The sequence below is a fragment of the Candidozyma pseudohaemuli genome (genome assembly GCF_003013735.1).
Source record: "Candidozyma pseudohaemuli strain B12108 chromosome Unknown scaffold00004, whole genome shotgun sequence".
NCBI lineage: Eukaryota > Fungi > Ascomycota > Pichiomycetes > Serinales > Metschnikowiaceae > Candidozyma > Candidozyma pseudohaemuli.
The window spans coordinates 94176-119369 of record NW_020194438.1 but is presented as its reverse complement, the minus strand read 5'-3'; the positions used below and the strand labels follow the sequence as shown (position 1 = coordinate 119369).

The 25194-nt window shown below is 49.6% G+C and overlaps 7 protein-coding genes across 7 annotated transcripts; 2 read left to right on the top strand and 5 right to left on the bottom strand.

The window, feature by feature from the left end:
- Positions 1–1017: 1017 nt before the first annotated feature.
- C7M61_002172 (uncharacterized protein) lies at positions 1018–2894 on the bottom strand (the record flags this gene model as incomplete). The annotated part of the gene is made up of 2 exons (XM_024857555.1): positions 1018–2825; positions 2885–2894. 2 exons carry the CDS (start codon positions 2892–2894, stop codon positions 1018–1020), a joined length of 1818 nt encoding a protein of 605 aa, XP_024714054.1.
- Positions 2895–4500: 1606 nt separating this feature from the next.
- On the bottom strand, positions 4501–7707 carry C7M61_002171 (uncharacterized protein; the record flags this gene model as incomplete). The annotated part of the gene is made up of 1 exon (XM_024857554.1): positions 4501–7707. The coding sequence occupies one exon, from the start codon at positions 7705–7707 to the stop codon at positions 4501–4503; it is 3207 nt and encodes a 1068-aa protein (XP_024714053.1).
- A 2034-nt stretch (positions 7708–9741) lies between these two features.
- C7M61_002170 (uncharacterized protein) lies at positions 9742–10953 on the bottom strand (the record flags this gene model as incomplete). The annotated part of the gene is made up of 1 exon (XM_024857553.1): positions 9742–10953. The coding sequence occupies one exon, from the start codon at positions 10951–10953 to the stop codon at positions 9742–9744; it is 1212 nt and encodes a 403-aa protein (XP_024714052.1).
- Positions 10954–12442: 1489 nt separating this feature from the next.
- On the top strand, positions 12443–16979 carry C7M61_002169 (potassium/sodium efflux P-type ATPase, fungal-type; the record flags this gene model as incomplete). Its single annotated transcript, XM_024857552.1, has 2 exons — positions 12443–12658; positions 13806–16979. 2 exons carry the CDS (start codon positions 12443–12445, stop codon positions 16977–16979), a joined length of 3390 nt encoding a protein of 1129 aa, XP_024714051.1.
- Positions 16980–17078: 99 nt separating this feature from the next.
- On the bottom strand, positions 17079–18749 carry C7M61_002168 (uncharacterized protein; the record flags this gene model as incomplete). Its single annotated transcript, XM_024857551.1, has 1 exon — positions 17079–18749. The coding sequence occupies one exon, from the start codon at positions 18747–18749 to the stop codon at positions 17079–17081; it is 1671 nt and encodes a 556-aa protein (XP_024714050.1).
- A 61-nt stretch (positions 18750–18810) lies between these two features.
- Positions 18811–22905, bottom strand: NUP159 (FG-nucleoporin; the record flags this gene model as incomplete). Its single annotated transcript, XM_024857550.1, has 1 exon — positions 18811–22905. One exon carries the CDS (start codon positions 22903–22905, stop codon positions 18811–18813), a length of 4095 nt encoding a protein of 1364 aa, XP_024714049.1.
- Positions 22906–24152: 1247 nt separating this feature from the next.
- On the top strand, positions 24153–25181 carry STD1 (Std1p; the record flags this gene model as incomplete). Its single annotated transcript, XM_024857549.1, has 1 exon — positions 24153–25181. The coding sequence occupies one exon, from the start codon at positions 24153–24155 to the stop codon at positions 25179–25181; it is 1029 nt and encodes a 342-aa protein (XP_024714048.1).
- Between the last annotated feature and the right edge of the window lie 13 nt (positions 25182–25194).

Here is a 25194-nt window from a genome sequence, read left to right as displayed (position 1 = left end):
TCAGAAAAAACCTTATTGTTTCCTCTTCCTTTTTAACCTTTCCAAAAGTTGCCTCTTTTTACCTCTCAAACTTTATTTGCCCAGAACTCATGCCCCTGCGCCAGACAATCGCACGGGCTCGCACTGGCCACTAATAGTGGTCCTCGGCAGGAAAGCCTTGCTGCCTCGAGCGTAACACAAAACCCGCCGTGGAACGGGTAAAACACGTCCACGCAGGCGCTGAAGGGACAGTTGCTGTGGGAAATTTGGGAAATCAGGGAGAGCGTTTGCATTCGAAAATTTGACTAAATGTTTGTTTGGCGCTTGCTATGGGGCTTATTCTGATAACGCTGTCTTCCTGTGGCTTACGGATTACGCCTATTTTTCACCGACTGCGCAGCAAGGCGGAGCGTGGACACTTGTTTTTTGATGTGCGTTACCATCAAGTATACGAAGTGACGCGGTCGGTCTTGGATGATGTAGTTTTTGAAATAATTTTCAAAATGCTTGAACGCTTTTGATGCTTGAGTTTTTTGATCATGCTTGAGTCTGTTGATGCCTCAACCTGAATCGTGATTGTGCTACTTGGTCACCTGGCCATCTCGTCTAGTGAGAGGCTTTCAAGGATTGCCGACTGTCACATTTTCGTCTGCTTCATTTAGGCGCCCTACTCAGGTGTCTTAGACCGTTGCTTTTCCGTAAACGGAAAGGTTCCGATCGCCTAGTCTGATAAAATTTTCGGTAGTCACGAAAGACGACAAATTTCACTCTACACTAACCTTTATTTCGTATGATATTATGTGTGATGTATTATGTGTGATGTGATTTTTCCACTTTCCTCATCGCTTCGCATTGTGCACCGATCTGTGAATTTCGCAGCCATTTTTCAAACACAGCCATTCCCTAAAACCCAACACCATCATAAAAAATCAAAAACCCGTAGCATCTACAAAATAGCCCGTCTACATCCTCTGTCAATCCTTCACAACACCTGAAGGCTGAATCCATTTCTAGGTACCCCTAGGCAATCTATTTTCTCTACTCCGTCCACCCCAAGTCGCTCAACTCCTTGCGGATATCGCCCTCCTTGTTGATCTTGCTCACCTGAGTGTCCTCTAACTGGTCGCCCAGCGCCTGCTTCATCTTCAACGTCTCGATCGCCCGGAGCTTCTTCAACAACAGACGGATCTTCTTCTCCTCCAACGAAACCACACCACCGACAACACCTGCATCAGGTGCTGGCGACGATGCTGGCGCAGACTCTGGAGCCGGACTCACACTGTCCTCGGCCTTCTTGGCCTCTCTCTTCTTTCTGTTCTTCGCAGCGGTCTTGCTTTCCTTCTGCTGTGGAGCAGCAGCTCCAGGAACCATACCTGGCACCACTTTCCTAGCACCGTTGCCAGCAGAGCCAAAACTGCTCTGCATTTCCTTCTGGTACAAAGACGTCGAGGTGGCAGCAGCACCGGAGTTTCTAGCATGTGGTGGTCTGTAGGCACCTGCTGGTTTGGCAGTAGCCAGACCACGGGAAGCGGCACGCTTGGCCAAATAGTCCTTGGCAGACTGCTGAGGCTCGGGACAGGCTTCTAGTTGTCTCAAGCCTGGGAACTTGTCGAGTGGCTGAGGCTTCCAAGTGATGGAAAACAACTCAGGGTACTCTCTGAAGTACACCAACTGGCCGCTGGCATGCCACACCTTCAAGCCGTTGTCCACACGCAAACGGGGGGAGGTGGTGGCAGTCAAGATGAAACGACCACAAGGTGACCACTCACACACGGAGGTGTTGGAGGCCTCAAACGTGCACACCTTGCTGAACTTGTTCTGACGGTCGTACACATCGACAGTACCTTGCAAGTTACCAAAGCCGGCAACGAGCACGAAGCGGCCGTGAGGAGAATATATTATCGTGTTTCTAGGCGCAGTGGGCAATGAGTGGATGGAGTTGCCTCTGGCATCGAAAAATGTCGTCTCTGAGGGCATGTAGCCGTAACTCACGGCAAACTCTCTGGCCAGCGGCGACCAGGTGATGTCGTGAATGGGTCCCTCTCTCTTCAAGTCAATACGCTCGTACGAGCCGGCAATGCCCAATAAATACAAGTTGGTTTCGCCGTAGTACGACTTGTTGCTGGTATCATGGTCCGTGGAGGCCAATGCAAGCAAAGCAGTACCCAAAGCGTTCCACTTCAACTGGCACTTCTCAGCCTTGAAAAACGTCTTGGAACAGATGGGCTGGTTGAAAGAAGGCACGTTGTAAATGAGCACCTGGGCTGGCTTGCCGCCCTTTTCTGGGATGAAGATGGCCACCGCTGGGTTCTTACCCGGGCTGATCTGGAAGTTCTGGAACGTGGCGCCCAGGTCCTGGAGCTTGAACTTGTACGTGGGCTTCTTGATGTCGAAGGCTTCGCTGACTTCGAAAAAGTGGATCTCCTTATTGTGGAAGTTCTTGGCCATGATCCGGCTGTCCTGGGTGAACTGGGGTTGCCATCCGCCCTGGTGCTTGTTGCTCCACGAGGTCACCACCTTCTTGGCCTCGGAGTCGAAAACATGAATGTTATCGGACCACACGCCGCTTTCTCTGTCCACCAACACGGGTCTGGTCCAGATGGCCAAGAAGCGACCGTTGGGCGAAAAATGCAAATCGTACGCCTCCTTCACGTCCACCTCAGCCAAAACCTCGTTGCTGGGCGTGCCGTCTTTCGTGGTGACAAGCACAATTTTGGATGGCTGGGTGTAGGCAAACACTTCGCCGTTGGGGCTGTAGAGGGCACATCTAACCTCAGCAGAAGGCTTGGGGAAACCCTCCACCTCGGAGTAGTTTTCTATTAAGTCCACCGATCTCGGCTGGCGGCCTGGCGTTAGTAAGGAAAGGAGGGTCGAATTGGGCGGTACATACAGAAAAATTGGGTACTTTCAGACATGAGGTGTAGATGGTGTTGGAGCGTTGAGAAAAAAATGGCGGTCTGGTGTGCGGAACCCAGACCATCCACACCACAACCACCATGCTGGGGAAAGTGGAGGTGAAATTTTTTAATTTGACTGTGGGATTGACAAAATTGACTTGGGTTGGGGATTTTAAGTAATTTTTGTGTTGGAGGTGGTGGAAAGCCAGGTGGTGTGGCTTGTCACATGTAGGTGTACTGTGGTAGGGCTCCAGTGGGGTTGATGGAGGTGATGGATAATGGGTTTTGCTGGAGTGGATATATGATTTGATGATTGGTGGATTGTTGGATTGATGAAATTGTAGTTTCCGTATTTATCGATGCTTTGGAGATGAGTATGATGTGGTACCCCGGTGGTTCTATGATTACATCTGAGTCAGTGACGGAGATACACAAAGGTTGGTTAAACTGGCAAATCTTGATATGACCGATGGTTTGTTAGGAAATATTTTAGACCGAATGCCTTTCAACGTTTTTGATGATACTTGCTTGTTGAAGGTCTTCTATTCTCTGGACATCTTATCATTTTCGCTCTGAGTAGTAGCCACCTAACCCCGAAATCGTCACCAAGCCCATTTTATACAAAATTCTTCGTTACTGAATGATTAATTATCACACCTTCCTCATTTCCAGGGCACATTGAGCTCGTCCTAGATCATTCGTTTGGAGTGAGACATCCCATTAAAGCATTCGATAAAAAGCACAAGTGGTTGACTTGGACTGGTTGGAATTCCAATACGTCACTACAAATAGTATTCTAAACTCAACATCATTGCTGTGCAAAACCGGACTCCACCTAACATTTTGCTGGAGAGCATGCTTGAGGAATTCATGAACCGACCAATGAGCAGCATAAAAATTTCAGCTTAGAGCTTGGTTCAGCATCATTGTCTTATCTGAGAGCTCTAAAAGTCAGGGGAATAAGAAGTTTTGATAACAGTTTACTTCCTTATAAAAGTCAGCGATGACAAGGCAGCTTCAGATACTAATCTACACCTCCAGCAAGGCTACCACAATCACATACACAATCACATTCACAAAAAGCTGTCCTTCAGCACCATTTCAAACCAATTCTTTTCACACTAAAAATGTGCTTTTGAGTCGTAAGACTGCTGTCTTCTTCTGGCAGGTTGTATGGAGAAGGCTTGTGCGGCTGAGTTACAAGAATAGGACAATAGCATGTGGTGAACAATGGCTGCATCACAGGCTCGATGAGCCAGCCATATATTTATGAAACAGAAGAACTTATGGATTGGTCATATTTCACATGGCGAGGAAATCGTGATCTCAATGATCTGCGGCTTTACGAGATCTGGCTTCTATCCATAGATGAGTGGAATGTGATCTTTGATTTAGCCTCATGAAGTCAATCATTCTTCTACAGATCATACCACCTTGCTACAATTTCTTTCTGTAATATCAATTAATTGGCGAGCTATCTATTGACAGTTCCGGCAATGCCCTACGCCATGCAGCGAACGGTTGTTCAAAGTTTTGTTGGTTTTCAATGCATACCTTTTGTTTTTTCCTTTTTTTTTTTTATGATTTTGTTCTGATTTTTGGACATTGTTAGAAACCGTAGCCCTTAGTGAACGGCTTCTGGTGCAGCAGCGAAACTCACATTGTGACCAGTCTCACCTGGAGCAACCTGATCAAGAGCAGCCTGGTCCGGGATTGGCATTCCCTCTTGTGCGTCACTATCAGCGCCCTCAGGAACATCCTCTGGGTATTCCTCCTCGGGAACCTCTGGTGGCACGTATCCAGGCAACTTGGTCGCTGCTTCAACAAAACCCCTGTTGTATGATTCCTGATACCATTCCAATGGATCACCTTGCGCAAGACCCTGCTCGGCTAATTGACCCATAGCGTAGAAGGCTTCGGGGAAGCTGAACTCCTTGCACGCTCTGTCGACCCACATGAAGGCGCCCTGTGGGTCAGGATATGGTATATGCTTGCTCAGACCGTCTGTGCCGATCATGAACCATCTGCTAAGGCCTAGCATTGCTTCAGGATGACGCTTGAACTTCAACGGCGAGGTAGCCGCCTTGATGAACCATTGGATGGATTTGTTGGGGTTGTATTTTCTGTTCAAGTCACCATTCTCGTAGATGTGTCCCAAACGAACCTGTGCCTGGAGACAATGAAGCCTAGCAGCTCTGTTGTAGTAGCTCAAACTCTTTGCGTAGTTGACAGGAGCGATTTCTAAAGACTGCTTGACGAACTCGTCGTCTTGAGTCAAGTCACCAGGGTAGATGCCCTCGTAGATCTTCGCCAACTGGAACGAGGCCAAGCCGGAGATCTCCTCAAGCTCATCACGGTCCTCTGGGCTCAACTTGATATCCTTAGAATCCATGTCAATGTCAGAAAGACTCTTCAAGTACTTGAAGAACTTGATCAGGCGCACCTTGGGCACCGTCAAGTAGATCAAGGCCACTTGGTAGATGGCGCGGTTGTAACCTAACTTAGCAGCCTGAGTGTAATGATATAATGCAGTGTCGAAACTCTCCTCGGTTTGATCTTCCTCGAAGAGATTGGCCAACTTGTAGTGGGCACGGAAAAAAAGTGGGTTGAGCTCCAAGCACTTGCGGAAGAAGCGGTCAGCCTCGTCCTTGTCCTGCTGAATGTTGAAGTCTTGCTCGAACTTTGGCACAAAGTCATGCATGAGCAAGCAGCCATGGATGTAGCACACCTCAGCAAAGATACGGCGATCCTGAGGGGTGTGTTGCTCCACATCGAGCTCCTTCAACATTTTCTGCAAATGAGTCACGGCCAGCTTGACAAACGTGAGCTTGTTCATAGCGGCTTGCTCTGATGGAATGCTATCACCCTTGATGTTGATGTAAGCATAGAGCTTGTAGTTCACCGCCTGGATCAACATCTTGGCCCAACGTAAACGGAAGTCGAAAGTCTTGTGGCCTGCGGCAATGGTCTGACGAAGCGCCACGAACTCTTCAATCTTAGCGTTGATGGTGGGGTCCAGCGAGCGAGGAGGTGCCGGCTGCGGCGACACCGAGATCCTGCTGTGGCGTGGGTTTCCCCCGTACATTTGCATCTGCTGCTGGAGCTGTTGAAGTTGCTGGATTTGCTGCTGCATCTGATGGAGTTGGAAAGCAGCAGCACCGTCCGGCACGTTTTCATTGCTTGGATAGCCGTAAGGCACATGCGAAGGCAGAGGAGGCATACTTCCGGGGAAGATGGGTGGAGGAGGACCGGGCATTGGAGGAACGAAGTTGCTCTGGCGGCGCTCCTTCTGGCTCCGGCGGGACAAGGTCCTCTGCTGCTCTGTCTGGGGAGCGATTCTAGTAGGCTTGCGGCCGACGCTGAAGTTCAGCTCGCTCTGCAACGAATTGTACGACGAACGAGACGTAGTAGAATCGTTACGAGAGGGTGCCTCAGCAGGAGGAGCAGGAGGAGCCTCATTGGCAGCTATGATGGCAGCATGGACGCCGGGATCAATTTCCTCGTCAGCCAGGTCCATGGTGCTGTTGAAGAGGTACTTACCATAGTCGGATATGGCCGAGTCTTCACGAGCCATGGATTTGCCTGGCAGAGGCTCCAGGAGGTCCAGAGCAGTCAGGTCGGTGGATGCAGACCAGTTCGAGCCGGTGTTGATTGGAGGAGGCCTCTCGAACGCCTGGCTCGTAGAGCCCACCATTGAGGGCACCGGAGGGTCGTCCACCACAGCCTCTTCGTCGATTTCCGGGCCTTCGGGCGCCACAACGTTCATGGACACCGCCCTGGGTGTAGGACGCTGCTCGGCGTGAGCGAGAGAAGGCACCAGCGACAGGCGGTTCAGCTTGAGCGTGGACATGCGGGAGTTTCTGACCAACCCGCTGCCTGCACCGTTGCCAGCGGCGCTAGGCAAGTTTGTGTAAGAGTGGTGCACGTTATTAGCCGAGGAGGAGCGGGAGTACGGGATGCTGGAGGAGTAGGCGCTGATCACGTTGTTGATGCCGGAGCTGGCGTTGCTCACGACATTGGCGTTTCCGGCCAAGTTGGCGTTGGAGCCCGTGCGGGGCCCCTTGTAGTTGGCCATGGCAGCGTAGTACTGCTTCCACTGGTCGTAGTACGGGTGTCTTTCGTCCTCCAGCCCCAGCGACGCATCCGCCAGCGACGCCAGCGTATACGAGTCGTCGGCGTAGGCGGCAGGAGCAGCGTACAGCATGGATGTGGAGGCCAGGTGGGACACCCGGGCCGGACGGTTAGGTGCAGCCGGGCTGCTAGGCACAGTCGAGGACACCTGGCGGTTCTGGGCCAGCGGGGACTCTCTGCTTCTTGCCGGGGTCAAGCGACCGCCGTTGTCATGGAGGAGCTCCTGGGAGCCGAAGCCCTGGGACTGGCGGCGGGGGATCTGGGAGTAGCCCTCGGAGAAGTTCTGGACGGGCTGTGGCATGTTGATCTGGGCGCCGTATGCGGATAAGCTGTTCAGGGACATTGAGCGGTGAGCCGGGGCGTGGGCTCCATGGGATCCTGGGGCATGATGCAGTGGATGGTGTTGGTGGATCAGGTGCTGCTGGACCGTGGCTGGGTTCTGGGGAGGACTGTGGAACAGCTGGGGCTGGAGCAGTCTGGGCTGGAGCAGGTGGCGGTTGAGCTGGGAGGCGGCCACGGGTTTCCTGGGTAGGAGGTCCAGATGGCGTTTAGTGTCCTGAGACAGGTGGGACAGCTGGGAGGTGGCCAGAGAGAACTCAGAGACGTCACCCAGGGAGTCCAGATTCAGGGAAGACTTGGGGCCTGGGGCCGGCTGGGGAGCGGCCTTTTCGTCTGAGCGGAACTTCTTGAAGAGACCCATTGGAGAAGGCACCTGGCCGAAAGCGAATGAAGAAGAAGAAGGTGGTGCTGGAGGGTAAAGGCAAAAAATTCTAGTGCCTAATGGAGTGCAGGTCAGGCTGGGTCACAGGTCAGGAGGCAAGCGGGCCTTTGGGGAGGGGCTGTTTTTAGCAAGACGGAGGAATTTTTTTTTAGGGCAGACGGAAAAAAAAAAGGATGTTTGGGAGAAGTTATTTTTTTTTTATTTGCCGGTGAAAGCTCACAAAAGGCCGGCGGCTCAAGCAACCGTTGGTTTTTTTAGCAGTCTTAATTTGGAAGCGAGGGAAGAAAAACAGCCGCCCAGCGGTCGCAGGGCCCAAATCAGAGGAGGCACTGGGGCGCCTTCTTTGGCGCAAACGTAAACAGCACAGCCAACAAAGCAAGTGGGACAATAGGATCGGGCAGAATGGTCAGGGGAGACAAGTTCGAGAAAAATTAGAGAAGAAGGCGAAAAGAAAAGAATTGTGGAAGCACTGGTTATGCAACGGCGCTTCGGTGATGTGGCATTATTAACGACGGCAGCGGCAGCGCACTTGCTGCTAAATTTGTCTCGGGCTGCCGAGCAATTGTGGGCCAGGAATTACGAGAGCGGCGCTGCGACTGAAATGGAGGGTAGGGCAGTGAATAAAGTTCATGAATTCCATGATTCATTCAATGATTAATCTTTTTACTACTTTCAATTCATTTTAATTCTCTTCAATTAAATTTCAATTGTTCATACAATTCCCTAAGAACACTCGGCCGTGCCGGCCCCGTCGGCTTGCTAACCTTCGTTTACTCCCCGTGCTTCCAGCAACCCGCGGTCTGAGACATCCCTTGATTTGCACCCCAGCGCCAGGAGCCAAGGAGTACCCCCGGGGGTGCCCAGCAACCGCCCCAGTTGCTTCCATGCTGTCAAGTTTCTTCTCTCTAAGCCCCGTGATTATGCACCTGCGCGCCCACATGGGGAAGCCCGCTTGGGACAGCCCCGAGGGTTTTGCGTTTTTCGTGCCCTGGCTGGGTTTCCAGAGTTTTTTGCATTTGTTGCTACCAGGCTTTTTTTCCAAAATGCTCTTTTGTTTCTCGGCTTGACAGCTTCATGCGTCGCCGCGCAGCTCGCTACTTCGTCTCGGTGGTCCATGCATGAACCCACAATCATCGCACTCACTGCAGGCGACAATGCCGGTGATCTGATCCCCTGGTAGCTCTGAGCTTCGACTTTTGAAGTAGTTGACCTTTTGGATTCTAAATCTTTTTAAATTAAGGCATTTGATTTTTTGATAATTGCCGCCGCCGCACACTCACCAGATGCAAAATGAAACGTCCCAGGTTACATCCAGATGGCCATCGCCGTATCCACAGTGTCATAGCAGTTCCACCATGCCTCCACTGACCCAGTGATTCCCTCGTGGCTGAATCGGAATGGTTGCTCTGATGGGATCATCTCGCATGGGCCCGATTTTCCAGAAGATCACTTCCTCGCATATGATAAGCTCCCATTTTCACCTCTGGCATTATTTTCTCCAGATTCTGTTCTGATCCCCGGTGGTATTTTTCTGCTTTTCCTCATTGAGTACCCAGGTCCGCCATCTGACGATCCGATCAGACACAGCCTAGGAACCAAGCCGCTCACGCACCTTTATGGAGAGACCTATTTAAGCTTTATTCCCGGGCAAGGGGCCCCTCCAACTAGGCTTGGGCAGGTGAAATTGCTGAACAAAGGAAAAAGTGACCATCCGAAAAACACCGTCTTGTAGCCGAGAGGGGGCACCTACTGCAAGTTGCACTTTTTCACCTGATACATCTGATAGGCTGGACACCGATACATCTGATAGGCTAGACACCGCAGGAGACCAAGGGAATTAAGCTTTCTGCCAGATTCAGCTACGCACAGATCCTCTACACACACGTCCGGGCTTCTATCTATTAGGCGATTCAGAAGTCACTTGCTCCTCAATCACATATATTCCCAAAGTCGCTATGTATTCACTGAAATAAATTATCATTCTGGCCGCAGCCGTTGCTCTTCACCCTCCGCTCAGTCGCCGCCCGTGGTGGTGGCGGGCCCAAAGTCCAACCAGTTCCACGTTCCGTTTCTCGACGGCTCGTCTATAAGTATCTCGTCTGTCGCTTCAAGATGCGCCAACCCGGCGCCAGCGTCCGTGTCCATCGATGCAAAATCAACATGGCGCAGCGGCGAGTCGTCGGCACCAATTGTGAAGGAGTCCAGCTGGAAGAGGTTCATGTTGAGGAGCTTGTCCATCTCGTCCGGCCCGTTCTGGATGTTGTTCTGCCCGTCGTGTGGTTGCTGGAAGTCTAGGAATGTCTGCAAGTGGTCCTCGTAGGGCAGGGCAAAAGCGTCCAGCGGCTTGGCGCCGAGCTGCTTGAAAAGACCGGTGTTGTTGTTGGAAATGACGTTATCGAGAGATTTGCGTCCGCCGTTGTAGCGAGCATCGTAGGAGGCTCCGTAACGGGACACGGGTGGGGGCTGGCCGTGCTGGGCCGACGCTGAGTTGTTGAGCGGGCGGAGGATGCCGTGGAGTTTGTAAAACAAACCGCAGGCGTTGCAGAGGAGATCGCCCTGGTTGGTTTTACGCCAGAGCGGGGTGGTTCTCGTGTGGCAGTTTGTGCACTGCAACGTTGGCTTGGAGGAGGAAGATGAGGAGTCGTTTTTCGAGTTCACCAGCGGCGCCGGGGAGAGCGTCGCCGCCTGGGCATTATTGGACGTGTAGTTTCGCAGAGGCGACTCCTTGGACGAGTCTTTGCCCTGGGGCTGCGTCAACTTGTAGTCTTGCTTGAGGGTCAGCTCGAGCAGGCTAATGTACGAGGAAAGGAACAGGTTGGGGTTTGCGTTGCTGCTTTGTTTCTCCAACAGGGACAGAGGAGTGGCCTCCTGCTTTTGTGGGGAAGGCTGGTGTTGATGCTGATTATGGTGATGCTGTTGCGTGGCCGATGGGATCAGTCTGGGCTCGTTTTTAGGCTCTTCCGAGGTCTCTTCCTGGGAGATACGGCGGATATGGGCCACGTAGTCAAAGTGGTCGTCCACGTCGATGGATTTTCTCTTTAAGGCAGGCTTTTCCACGCCACCTTGATGACGCTTCATGGCCTTCTGGTTCTGGATACGCCAGGCAATGTTGGAAACTCTCTTGTTGTGAGGAAGGTACGCCTTGTGCTGGTACATGGATAAAATCTTAAGGGACAGGTCGTCGGAGTCTTTGATAAGGTCAGCCACCGTTGGTTTTTGTTTCATGGCGGGAGAAGATGAATATATATTGGGGAAGTTGGGTGAATGAGGGGCTGCCGCGCAGGAGAGCACCGCATAGAGGACCGACCTCTGCATTGAGTCACCGGGACCAAACGTGAACAACGGGGGAAAATGGAGTTTTTGAAAACATGGTCTAATTCTACAAGTGGCCACGACCTCGGGGATCTAATTTTTTTCTTTTTCGTGCCCTGGAAACCCCGTTTTTGAGGGGACCCTCTGCTGCTGGTGGCTGCGAAACGAGGCGATCGGGGCCGCACCGAAAACACCGAACAATGGTGTGCCGTAGCGGCGAGAGATCTTAGGTACAGAGGCCCAAAGCAAGGCCCCTGCCTTTGGCCGCGCTGGGTTTCCATAAAATACGGTTTGAGGTGATTTTCACCGTGGTGAGGCGGGTGCGGTCATTTGACATATGGCCTCGTGGATTGGACCAGGCGATTGTAATTGACGACCGCTGATTAGCTGGAGGCGGTGGCCACCAGAGGTTGTCAACGCTTTTTAATTTTTCATTTTAATTGGTCTTTCATTTTAATGGCACTTCAATCTCGTGTTGTGTGATGGTGCCTCGAGCGTCATGAACCCAAAATGACCTGCGGCGGTCTGGGGTAAAATGCCTCAGCGGTGGGGTACGAGGCATTCGCAGGCCTTTGGACTAGTCCACGGTAGTTTTGTAACCAGGGCCCAAGCGTTGTCAGCTTTTGAGCATACAAGTATTCTATTCAATTTATAATTATACATATATCTTATTTTTTTCTTTCTTCGATTAGCTCTTCATCTGCTTAGGCCTCCCTTCCACCACTTAGTGCTTGTGCTATTTCCGGATCGCTACGTGCATTGTCTCGCGGATCCATGTTACCCCGAGCCGTTTCGCAGCCATCTGGCCACTAGCAGCCTAGCGACCGGCTTTAGCTGAAACAATCACAATACAAAGAAAGAAGGAAGTTGGGTTTTTGCTTTTTGGATTATGCTCTTGAAACCCTTGAAACAATGTGAAACGTCGCCTGCCCGGGCGTCATTCCCGGCTCGTAAATGGACCCCACAGCAGACGTAACTCATCTGCCCGTGCTGCAATTCTCCAGCCACTGAAAAATATCGAAGCCTCTGGAGATCCTTCCGCCAAAGAGGGACATCCTCCCGCCTGGCGCTACGTATTTCTCAGCAATGACTAAAACAAGAACAACAATGGAACAAATGACTAAGGAGGCTGCGAAAAGCTTGGTTTTTTTCCTCACCGTAGGGTGAATTTTCACCTCCGTGTGGGGCCAACAATACCAGCCCAGCTTGCTCACATGCTCCATACTCAAAATCGGAGCATATCGTCCGATGTGGATCAAAATGCTTGGGAGGCTAGATCAGCTTTTCCGATAAGGTTCGCCGATAGGGTTAGCGTATGCTTCGTCTGGGGGGGACCCTGAAGCTTATTCTGAGACCTCCTCCTAAAGTCGCGAATGCACATTGCTGACATCCATCTCATCTCATGGCTGATAAAGTAAGGGAACACAACGAGTTCCTTCGGAATAAGGAAAAGTACATAGGCGTTGGAAATGCCGATACGACTCGTGACGAGTTTTTCACAAATGTCCACAGAGACACGCTAGCGTCCATTGCCCAGCACGACAGCTTGTTGCAGTATAACGCTGTGGCGATGAACGAGCCGAAGCTTTTTGTGAAGCAGGCGTTGATCAAGAAGATGGTTCAGCCGTTGAGGAGGGAGACAGGGGATGGAAATGGGGCGAAGGGGGCCAACGAGGGGTGATTGTGTGGGTGTTGTTGGTTGAGGTTGGTCCATTGGGGGGGGGGGGGGGTTGTCGTGGAATGGCCATTGAGGGTGTGGTGATGCAGAAGGACAGTATGAGGGTGGTTTGGCGTTTTTAAAAGTCATATTCGCTAATTGGGATTGTATGGGCTGGGTTGGCCAGAAACTCAATACGAACTATCTACCTCAAAGCTACATTCACCAGTACCAGACCCAGACGAAGCAATACATGATAATACTCACAACGAGCTCCACATCCACGAAATACACCTTGATTTACGCAGCGATTCAATCAATATGTCAATTCGGACGATATGTCACTCTAGTCGTTTTGGGTAATTTGGATCGGTGATGTGGTTGCAATCCTGCCAATCCTCTGGAAGTCAACCTGCAAGATTCATGAACACCCCTACAAAGAGAAACCAATCCATTTTCAGGCCAACTTGCATTGACATGTATCACTGCCAAGTCTGCGTTAACGACGACCGGTTCACCGAGAATCCAGCATGACTAGGCAAAACGGACTAGGCAAAACGGACCATTTCACAACTACGGACCACATGGGCACGGCGAACAAACTTTCTTTTGCCTTTCTTCTACCCAGAGGTCATCGCCGCCGCAAACTAATCAAAAGTGGTGCCGCCAAAGAAGCCCAATTTCCCGCTTTCCGCATTGGTCAAGCGCCCCTACACTGAAAAATTCCCTGCCTGCTCAATATGTAAGGGTCCCCCAGGGCTAAGCAACACCTACACAGAACACCATTCTTGCAAATCCCAACGGCCCTTCGATTCATTCAAAATTCCTTTCATTCAAAAATTCTCCTACCTCCCCGTGGCCCACGTTGTACGCTAATATAGTGTGCCAAGAAACGTCAAAGCGGCTTGACAGTCGGGTGCGCAGGCAGATTCTTCATGTAATAGATAGATGTAAAAAGATTTCACGGCTTCATGCAGGCGGGCCGTTTAAATACTTATCTCGAGAACGGCTGCGTTTCCACCCAACTATTTGCTTTTTGGCACCGCCCAGTGGTCTCTTTGAAAACTAAGAGTAGCCGCTTTTTCTTGTGCCTGATTTGAAAATAAAGTCTTCCTGCTCGTCTGCTAACTCAACCAACAATGTGCCGTTTTCTCGTGAGAAAGTTGAAGTTCAAGGCGGTCAAGAACCGAGAAGAGTAAGCCACTCGTCCGAGCCTGAACCTTACAGGTTAGCTGCTGATGCAGTGGCGTCGTTGTTTTCTGTCGATGTCGAGTCTGGTCTCTCTTCATCGCAAGCTTCTGATTTGGCTGCAAAACATGGTCCCAACAACTTGGGCAACGAGGAGACCATCTCGTACGTTGCTATTTTGTGCCACCAGGTTTTCAATGCCATGGTTTTGGTTTTGATCATTTCGATGATCATTGCGTTGGCGATCCGGGACTGGATCTCCGGCGGTGTGATTGCTTTTGTCGTTTTTGTCAATGTCTTTGTGGGCTTTATCCAAGAGGTGAAGGCCGAGAAGACCATGGGCTCGTTGCGTAACTTGACCTCGGCTTCCGCTGTGGTGGTTCGTGACGGCCAGACTTCGACAATCAACGCCGTTGATTTGGTTCCTGGTGATATTGTCGTGATAAAAGTCGGTGATACGATTCCTGCTGATTTGCGTTTAGTGGATGCCATGAATTTGGAAACTGACGAGGCCTTGCTTACAGGCGAGTCTCTTCCAGTGACAAAGAACCACCAGGACGTGTACGACGTTGAGGAACTGGTGCCTGTGGGAGATCGTCTCAACATGGCCTACTCCTCCTCGGTTGTAACCAAGGGTCGTGCTACAGGTATCACTGTGGCCACCGGCTTACACACTGAAATTGGAAAAATTGCTTCTTCTTTGCAGTCTTCTGAGGACGATTTGATTGTCAAGAAGCGCCCAGGCGTATCGCTTTTCACCTGCGTTTGGAAATCCACTTTCAACATTATCATGAACGTTCTTGGTACAAATGTGGGTACCCCGTTGCAACGGAAGTTGTCGTGGTTGGCAATCATTCTTTTCTTTGTTGCAGTGGTCTTTGCAATTGTGGTGATGGCCACCCAGGAAATGAATGTCAATCGTTCAGTTGCCATCTACGCCATCTGTGTGGCTCTTTCAATGATTCCCTCGTCATTGATTGTCGTGCTTACCATCACAATGGCCATCGGTGCCCAGGTCATGGTCACGAAGAACGTCATCGTGAGAAAATTAGACTCTTTAGAGGCTCTTGGAGGTATCGATGATATTTGTTCTGACAAGACTGGTACCCTCACCATGGGCAAGATGATCGCTAGAAAGCTCTGGATACCTTCGCTTGGTACGTTCTCGGTAACAAACTCCACCGAGGTGTACAATCCAGAGGTTGGTGAAGTCAGCTTTGTCAATTTGTCTCCCAAGGAGATTAATGACATTGACGAGGAGCCAGAGTACAAACCTTTCAGCCTCAAACAATCGCTGTACTTGTTTTCAAGGTGGATGGACGCCGCTACATTGGCCAACATTTCCTCCATTCAGCCTGTTGAAAAAGACGCTGGCACCGTTTGGGAAGGTCAGGGTGATGCGACCGAAATCGCCATCAATGTCTTCTGTACTCGTTTGGAGTCTACTAGACAAAAGCTTGTTGGTGACAGATTACTTGAACACTTTGCTGAATTTTCCTTCGACTCTTCCATCAAAAGAATGTCGTCTATTTATGGTAAATCCAGTGCTGACGCTATGATCTACACCAAGGGTGCAGTTGAAAGAATTTTGGATATTTGCGAGTTCAAGTACGGTTCAAACGACCAGGATTCAATCGAAGCACTCACTGATGCTCACAAGAAGGAAATCGAGGAGGTGATGAACAATCTCTCAAGCGAGGGTCTCAGAGTGTTGGCTTTCGCTGAAAGAAGCGTCAATTGCACAAAGATCAACATCAACAACCGTGAGGAGGTTGAGACCGGATTGACGTTTTTGGGCTTGATTGGTATCTACGATCCACCTCGTCCTGAAACAAGAGACTCTGTCAAACTATGCCATAAAGCAGGTATCAATGTCCACATGCTTACTGGTGATATGCTTGGAACTGCTCGAGCCATTGCCCAGGAAGTAGGCATCCTTCCTCACAATTTGTATCACTACTCCGACGAGGTGATCAAGTCGATGTGCATGACAGCTACGGAGTTCGACAAGCTCAGCGATTTGGAAATCGACAATTTGCCTGTTCTTCCTTTGGTCATTGCCCGTTGTGCTCCACAAACCAAGGTGAGGATGATTGAAGCGTTGCACCGTCGTAACAAATTCTGTGCTATGACGGGTGATGGAGTCAACGATTCGCCATCTTTGAAGAAGGCTGATGTCGGTATTGCTATGGGCATGAACGGTTCAGATGTGGCCAAAGATGCTTCCGACATTATTCTTACGGACGATAACTTTGCTTCCATTCTTCACGCCATTGAAGAGGGTCGAAGAATGTCGTCCAACATCCAAAAGTTCGTTTTGCAGTTGCTTGCTGAAAACGTCGCTCAGGCGCTTTACTTGATTGTGGGTTTGGCGTTCTTCGATGATTCCGGTTTCTCTGTGTTTCCTTTGTCTCCAGTCGAAACACTCTGGATTATCGTGGTGACATCCTGCTTCCCAGCTATGGGATTGGGTCAGGAGAAAGCGAGTGACGATATCTTGGATGTGCCGCCAAACAACAGAATCTTCACATCCGGCATGATCTTGGACATGTTTGTCTATGGTACTTGGATGGCTGCTTGTTGTATGGCTGTATTTGTCATTGTTGTCTACGGAAAAGGCAGCGGTGAATTGGGCTACAAGTGTAACGAAAATAGCGGCAGCAATTGTGATTTGGTCTTTGAGGGAAGATCAGCTGCTTTTTCGGCCTTCACTTGGTGTGCCTTGTTTTTGGCTTGGGAATGTATCCACATGAAGTTCTCCTTCTTTAATATGAGACCAGAGCTGGAGAATCCGTGGTACGTGACTTTGGGTGCTGATCTCTGGGACAATCAGTTTTTGTTCTGGTCGGTGATTGGTGCTTTTGTTTCTGTTTTCCCTGTCATTTACATTCCGGTGATCAACGATAAAGTGTTTTTGCATGGACCCATTGGCTACGAATGGGGTGTTTCCATCGGTTTCACTATTGTCTTTTTCGCTGGTTGTGAGGTTTGGAAGTTTTGCAAGAGAAGGTATTACAAGAAGGCTTCTCTGGATGGAAATTATCTCGAGAGCTTTGATCCCTTCCTGGCATATTCTTCTTTTGAGAAGGTATGAGTTGTGTTTGTCTGGTTTTTTTCATTCTCCTAGGAGGATTTTTTCCAGGTAAACTACTTGTGCCTCTCTTGTTTCGTTTGCTTTTCATTATACATTCTATCAAAATATGTCGTTTTCGTAGGGGCAATTGAGACTGCTGTGCCCATCTCTTTCACAAAGCCCACACCAGTTCAGTCTACCACTGCTAGGGTCCACTGGTTTTGGTGGTTTGTAAATCCCCAATGTCTCGTTCTTGACAAAACTAACAGGTCCCGAATTTTCCTTGTCTTCAGAAGGATCTTCCGGTTTTGATTGAGTTTGCTGCAGACGTAGCTGGTTGAGTTGCTCAGCCAAGGCCTTCTTCTGTTCCTCTGCAGCGGCAAGCGCTCTGTCTTTGTCCTCCATTGACTTTTGATGGAGCAGGTCAACCTCTTCAAGAGCAGTCTGAAGTTCACTGAGCTCTTCGAAAGTAGGACGCATCTTGAGTTCGTGCTGTAGGTCTTCCACTTTTTTGGCTAATTCGTCTGGCTCCAGAGAGTTGGCCTGTTTTGATTGAAGCTGCGAGTTTTCACGCCTCGACTGCTCTAGATCAGCCTCAAGCTTCTTGACACGCTCTTCCATAGTACTCAGCTCTTTCTTCAGCTCTTCGAGTTGCCGCTCGAGGGCTTCGATATCCTCATTTGCTTTCGAGTCAGAGACATCTAAACCACCCACCTGCTTCAGTAGGCCATCCACCTCTTTCAGTTTAAATTCCTCAAGCTCAATCTCCAAATCGTGAATCCTAGCATCCCTTTCCTTCACTTTCTTCTGGCTGTCTTGAATGACAAACTCTAAGGATGCTACGTCCTGCTGGAGACGGTCAAGGGACTTTTCGAGCTCTTGTTTCTTTTCCTCGGTATCTTCTCCAGATGCCAGACTGGCTTGCTCCTTGAGTTTATTGTTTTCCTCCGTCAAAGCTGCAAGGCGCTTTTCGAGTTCTGCGGTTTTGTCACCCTCTCCGTCTTTCCTGAGTTCCTGAATCTGCTGCTCGTAGAGCTCCTCTGCTTCTTGCTGAGCGGACATCATGAGCTGAAGACTCTCACGCCATTCTTCCCTGGCTTTGTCGTTGTCGGCCTTTTGTTTCGCTATCTTCTGGTTCTTCTGTTCGAGTTCCTGCTCTAGATCACCCAAGACAGCCTGTAGTTCGTTCACTGTGTTCTGAAGACCGGCAAGAATGTTGTCTCTCTCCTGGAGATCTCTGGACTTGCTGCCTACTATGGCCTTCAACTCGCTTATTTCCTTTCTAGCGGCATCAGCATCGTACAGCGTCCTAGTTCTGTCGAACAAGTCCCCCAGATCACTTCTTGATCCACCCGCAGATCTCGTAACAGACTCTCCAGAGATGACTCTTCTCTTTGGAAGAGTAATAGGCTGAGCTAACTGAGGACTCTGTGACAGCGACAGAGGCCTGCTGACTCTGGAAAGTGGTTTATGCGTTGGTGATGGTGTTCTGAGGTTATCTGGAAAACCGTTCAGGGGTCGTATCGTATCTTCGTATCTGGGCAACCGGGCATTAGATGACCTGAGTCTCTCCCACGGTATAAAAAGACCACTCATGGGCTGCTGAACCTCAAAGTATTGTACCCCATCTACAGCACCACTGTTCTTACCTCTTGATGCTGCTATAGGGCCTTGAAGCTCGATTCCACCAAAAACTCCAGACTTCCCCTCAATGGGCCCTATGTACTTGAGGACACCAAATCCTCTTGTCGTGCCTGGCACAGCGACCTTGGTTCCTAGAAGTTCGCTCATGAAGATGAGTATTTACCTTTGGTGATGTTTATTTACCTTCGCGCGCTATGTATGCACTAGATCAGAGTTCGTCCTGAACAACTGTAGTGGACGAGAGCTGCTTGGCCCACGCCCATCTGGTTTGTTGAAAGCTTTCGTTTGGAATTCTGCGCTGCACCTTTCCATCCGTGAGGAGCTTTGAGCCTTGTAGCTCGTTGATCTCTTTTTCAATTTTGGTGATTTGCCTGAAGTAGAGATTGATCTTGGAGGTGATCTCATAAGTAGCCTCTTCGAGCCTTTCCACCAAGGTGGTCCCACTAGCATCTGATTTGCGCTCAAGTAAAAGCGGAGTCAGCTTCTCTAGCACTTCGGCGTGCAACTTTTCCACTTTTTTCATCTTCTCACGGAGACGTGTCTTGAGCATCTCGCCTCTGACCTCAAGAGGACGGTCTCTGACGTTCTCAGGAGTGAAGGATTTCTCGAACTTGGCGATTTGCAACACCAACCGCTCGCAGAGCTTTCTTGTTTCTTCGCTCTCTTCTGCAGTTTTCATTAAAGTCTCCAACTTTTTGTTGAGCTCACGAGCTGCTAACACCGTGCTCCTTCCATCCACAACCTTGGTAAAGGCCACTTTCGTGAGAGAGTTGGCAGAACCCAAACGCCTGTAGTCTTCTGGATCTTGATCGTACTCAAGAGCCTTGATTCTGTCTTCCAAGTTTTTCGCATTAAGCCTGAGAATCTTGCTCATGGCATCGGTGGTCTGCAACACCAAACGCATCTCTTTTTCCACAGGTGTGCCTTTATTTTCCTGGGATCCAAGACGGCCAAAGACTCGAAGCTCAACGTCGTTTAATGGAGGCACAATGTTGACCAGTTCCGCTGGAGAGGGGGGTCTGGCATCTTGAGCCTTGACAGGCTGACTTTGGGTATTTTGAGGAGCAGAAGGGGCGACTTGTAGTTCCTTCTTCTCGGTAGACAGCAGAGTAGATGGCGACTCATTCGATGGAGTTGATGTATATGGGCTACTCCGCGATGATGGCAAAGGCTTGGTCTCCGGTGTCGCATCCTTATTCAACGGTGTTTGAACTGCTGCCGGTTGGCTCTTATCGATTCCAGGAGATGCTGGTTCCTCCTTTTCTGATGAAACTTCTTCTTTTTCCAGCACTTCGCTAGAGCTCAAAACATCTTGGGAGGACACATCAGAGGCAGGCGCTTCTTCGCTTGGAAGGTTCTTTTTCAAACCATCGAAGTCTTTAAGCGGAGAGGACTTCTGTTCAGGGGTCTCAGTCAAGACATCGAATGGTGAGGATTGTTTTGGTATCTCACTCTTTGATGGAGCTTCATCGTCAACTCCGCTCGATAAATCCTCCTCTTGTGTCTTCTCAGAACTCTTCAAGGATGCAAAAGGTGAGGTCTTGTCTGAGGACTGAGAACCAAAAATGGGAGGCTTTTCATGAGATCCCTCAGTCTGAGACGAGAGACCAGGTTTAAAGAAGCCGCCGAATGGTGACTGCTTGTCGTTACTTGAGTCCGTGGGAGCATTGAAGCCACCAAATTGTGATGCTTTTTCCTTCTCTTCTTTGGAATCTGCCTGGCTGGACTCTCCAGACACAGATGGCTTTTTTGGTGAATATGATTCCACAGGTTTACCGACCAAAGTCTGTGAATTATCGTGATTCTCTGAAGCAGCCTTCTCGTCAGCCTGCTTGACGGACAACTTGTCGACCTCCGAAGAGAGATCCGATTGCTCCTTATCTTGGGAAGTTTCGGATGGCTTAGATTCCTCAAGTTTGCTAAAAGGAGACGATTCGTTGGCGGAGGTCAGGCCAAACAAAGATGGCTTCTGAGGTTCTTTGGATGACTCGCCGGCGGGGGTATTCGTTTCCTGCTTCGTTTCCTCCTTCGTTTCCAGAGAAGGCTTGTCGTTCTCAGATGTAGCTGAACCAAAAGGTGACAGGGACAATGGTGCTCCGGATGGTTTGACTTCGGACAGCTGACCGAATGGCTTGGAATCAGTCGTTTGTCCAAACAATGGCTTGGAAGTACTGGAAGATCCAAATGGCTTAGCAGTGTCAGAGGATCCAAAAGCCGATGCTGCTTTGTCAGAGGATCCAAAAGCCGATGCTGCTTTTGAAAATGCCTCCAGCGGCTTTGATTCCAAAGAAGTACCAAAGGATGACTCCAATTTTGAAGACAGACTAGATGTTTTTGCATCAGTGGGATTACCGAAAATAGATTTCGTGGAGGTCGAACCGAATGGCTTTGCATCAGTCGTGGATCCAAATGGTTTTGCTTCTGAAGTTGAACCAAATGGCTTTGTATCTGAAGTTGAACCAAATGGCTTTGCCCCTGATGTTGATCCGAATGGCTTTGCATCACTTCCGAATGGCTTTGCATCCGTCGTAGAGCCAAATGGCTTCGTGCTAGATGAGCTACCAAAGATGTCCTTCGATTCTGAGGATGAGCCAAATGGCTTCGTGCTGGAGTCACCGAACATCGATTGTTTCAGGCTTTCGTTGGAGGTGCTCTGAGAGCCAAAAATGTCATTCGATGCGGTTGTTTTGCCGAATGGCGATGATTTAGCATCGCCAGTGAGGGCATTGTTTTTTGAGGCATAACTTCCAAACCCAGATTTGACATCTCCACTGCCCTTGATCTGCTGTTTTTGGCCAAAACCGGATTGGCCAAACGCAGATTGACCGAATCCTGACTGACCAAATCCTGACTGGCCAAAACCAGACTGACCAAAACCGGACTGACCAAAACCTGACTGGCCAAAACCTGACTTGCCAAAACCTGACTTGCCGAACCCTGATTGGCCAAAACCGTTTCCCTGGCTTCCTTCTGAACCAAGCAGACCTGATGGTTGCGAAGAGCCAAACGGTGATGCTGGTGGGGCTGAAGGCTTGGTAGTTTCTTTGGCGACTGGAGGTGCAGAGAAAGGACCCAGGCTGACTGGGTCAGATTTCACAGGCACTGAGGCAGGACCCAGGCTTACAGCATCAGACTTTTTTGATGCTGAAATGTCCACCGTTTGTAGTTGAGGATGTGCTCTCTCCAAGCTGAGACCCTCGTTATTGATTTCTCGGGACTCGAAAACGTCCCAGGCGATCAACATACCATTGTTGTTCAAGCAAAACAATCTTGGTAAAACACCATTTGCCTCCTCTACTCCCAGACAGGGTTCCTTTACAACTCTTGTAGTACCTGTGACATCTACCGCCATACCGACTGGCAAAGTATCGTCACCCGACTCGTCGTCAACAGGAAGTTCAGCACGATCCGTGTCGTTTGCGTGAGCAATTAGCTTACTTGCTTCACCATCGTACTCAATGGATGCTATTTCGGTAGCGAGTGCAGTGGATACAAGCGCCAAGGTCTTGCCGTTGATCCAGTTTTGCAAGTGAGTAGAGTACATTTGCTGGACTCGTTCAACCTCACCGAATGGTGGTGCTAATGGCACATCGAGGGTATTGAAGCCTGACTCCTCTTTGGAAAGGAGCGTATATGTGGCGTCCTCCGGCGAGGGGCTACTCATTAGAAGCCATTGTCCAGAATGTATAGCAGCTATGTCGTTGTATGATTCCTCGACGGTATAGGAAGAGAGCTTTTCACCGTCAGGCTTGTAGACAGCAATTTCATCCTTAGTTACCACACCGATGGCAGTTCCTTCTAGGTCCCAAGCGAAGCATTCCACATTTTCAACAGAATGCACTGTGTCGTCATCCTTCAACACATTAAGGGTACCGTCTTCCAAAAGGGCAGCAGTCAAACCTGGAACCGTAGGAGACACTTTAAAGTTCTTAACATCTTTCGCTATTTCAGTGAACGTCTGTCCACCCAGAAGCAATTCGTCAGTGGATACTCTATTTAGCGTTCCATTCGTGACAACATAAACATATTCATTATCGGCGCTTATACCCACAATTGTGATCAGATCAAGGTCGACGTACTTCCTGTCCTCCTCCAAAGTCTCGACATGGCCAATGACAAGCTGGGACGTGTTGGATGCAATGTACACTTTCTTGATGTTTCCCACCGCTAACAAGTTCAATGGCAGGGAGGCGATCTTGGAATTGCCAAAATCAACAGGAGCATCAAACAACTTGACACCATCCTTATGACTATCTAGATGGAAGCCGTAGGTTTCGGTGAACTCCTCTGGGATTTCCGCCATGTTGTGGAAGAAGTAGTTGATTTGAGCGTTTGATGTGCAGGCTGATGAGCTGCAACCACCGGAGTATCAACACAACAACCACCATGGATTTGAGAATTCTTGGGTTTTCGTTCGAAAGTGTGTTATTTCTTCGAACATTTTCTCCAATGGCATTTGGATAGTCCATAAAGGTACTCTTGATACGTAATACGAGTATACATTGCTGTGAGCCGGATAATATTACACCACTGTGACACATTCGGGGGCACTGGGGCTCGTTTTTGCCATATCCATGAGAATCAACAATTCAAAGCAAGTATTACTTCTCTCTCTAAGAGTATTTAAATGCTGGTAACTTCGTCATAAATGGTTCTTTCAGCTCTTGTTGTAGAATGCTGCCTTCCAATGACACCTCCACTCACCTCATGGACCCCACCTTACTAGCATGACCTATCTAGCAGCATCCAAATCCCCAAAACCTAAAAGATAGCTTCCCCCACAGAACAACCCCTTCACGCTGGCTTGGATTTGCAACCACAGGCACCTCTCGTATCCGCACCTCTCTTATCCGGACTGCTACCTCAGCAACAGACACCCTCCGCCAAAATCACCAAAATTCCCCAATTTCAAAAAACTAACCATAAAATGCCAATCTCCCAACCTTGAAGACCCCAAAACACCCACCCAATTTCCCCAAATCACATACCCCAGGCCATTCCGCAAGTTGCCCACTTTTATCCGAGAATGACCATTTCGCACCCATCACCTCATGGTTACGCCGCCATATCTCCCCAACACGCTTATAAATCGACGTCATACTTTGTGAAAGTGTCCAATCAACACATACAAATAAGCTTTTTTGACTCACGAGTCTCCACGGTCCAGGCGGGCGATCCGGAAAAAATAGGCTCGTAATCTCGAGAGCGGCCTGCGTGGCGGTCGCAGTATTTCTTATTCTTGCCTTTTTCGGGATGATTTTCCAGAGCATGAAAAAGGGGTTTCTTGTCCAGCAGGGCCCAAAATCCTCGAGATCGCTCGAGATTTGGATCCCGTAATTCTTCACCCAGTGGTATCGGAAAACCCAAATCTCGAACGTTTTCACCATTGGGAACCCTGCTTTCGATGGGCATCCCGGAGAAAATCCGAAGTCCTGCGTCTTCTCCACAGTCACTGTCTCCCCACAGATTCTCACGAAAAATAATAAAAAAAAAACCACACCCATCGCTTCACCAACTACACCTCGAACGAACCACTTTAGAAATTTCAAAATGTTCGGCGTGCCTGCCCGGAAAAACTCCCAGGCGTCCCTGCCGCCCTCCCAGTTCCGAGATTCCGCCAGAAACGCTATCTACCAGCAGCTCCCTCTGCAATCTCTAGGACACAGTTCGGCCACTTCTGTCCGTTCAGCTCCTTCCCAATTCAAGCATCTCCATAATCTGCATCTGCTGCACCGGCTGCTGGCACTGAGTGTATTTTCGTGGGGGAAAAGGTCCGTCAGATCAGCACCCTCGATATACCTGTCCTCAACAGCCACGATCCCCGAAGACGCTGAACAAACTACGACTACTGTTGAACAGTTGATCAACGATATTGCCTTGCATGAGAGCTACGCTCAAGACCAGTTTGCTCAGTCAAAGCTGCTGCACGACTATCCCGAGACAGACGACGACCTGGAAATGTACAAGATCTCCTTGGGCTCAGAGCTTCAATATCAAAACGTGCCGGAGTCTTTGGTGGACTGGAACCTCAACGTGACCCGCTGTAAACTCATGCTCAACCATATGCCCATGGTGTCGTCATCTCCAGATATCTCATACTCCGACCAGCAGCTTCCTCAACTAGTCGGCGATCTTGCACAAATCTGTCAGATTGTGCTCCTCCAGCCTCATATTTCCGATAAGGAGCTTATTTATACGCTCTACTCACTGAACTTATACACGGAGCACAAGCTTGACAGTCTGTTCAAAAAGTCTGTGGCAGAGATCTCTGTCAAACAGTCCAGACTACTACAAATAAACCAGCCCAAAAGACAGCTTCCTTCACCTCCCATTACGCAAGGCGATCAGTCCCACCTCACCTTTCAATATAAGGAAATCGCTGTGAGAAATTACTTGGTCAACCTAGCTGCTGCTGCTACAACCGCCTACGAATACAAGGTCAAGAGCGACAATATCAAAAAGGAGCTCAAGCTGCAGCTGGCCAATGGTGAAAAGAAGAAGTTGACCAAAGACGCAAAGAAACTTTTGTGGGACGAGGTGCGTCTGGATGTGTTCCGCCGGGCTGGTTTAGAGGAATAGCTCACTTACTTTA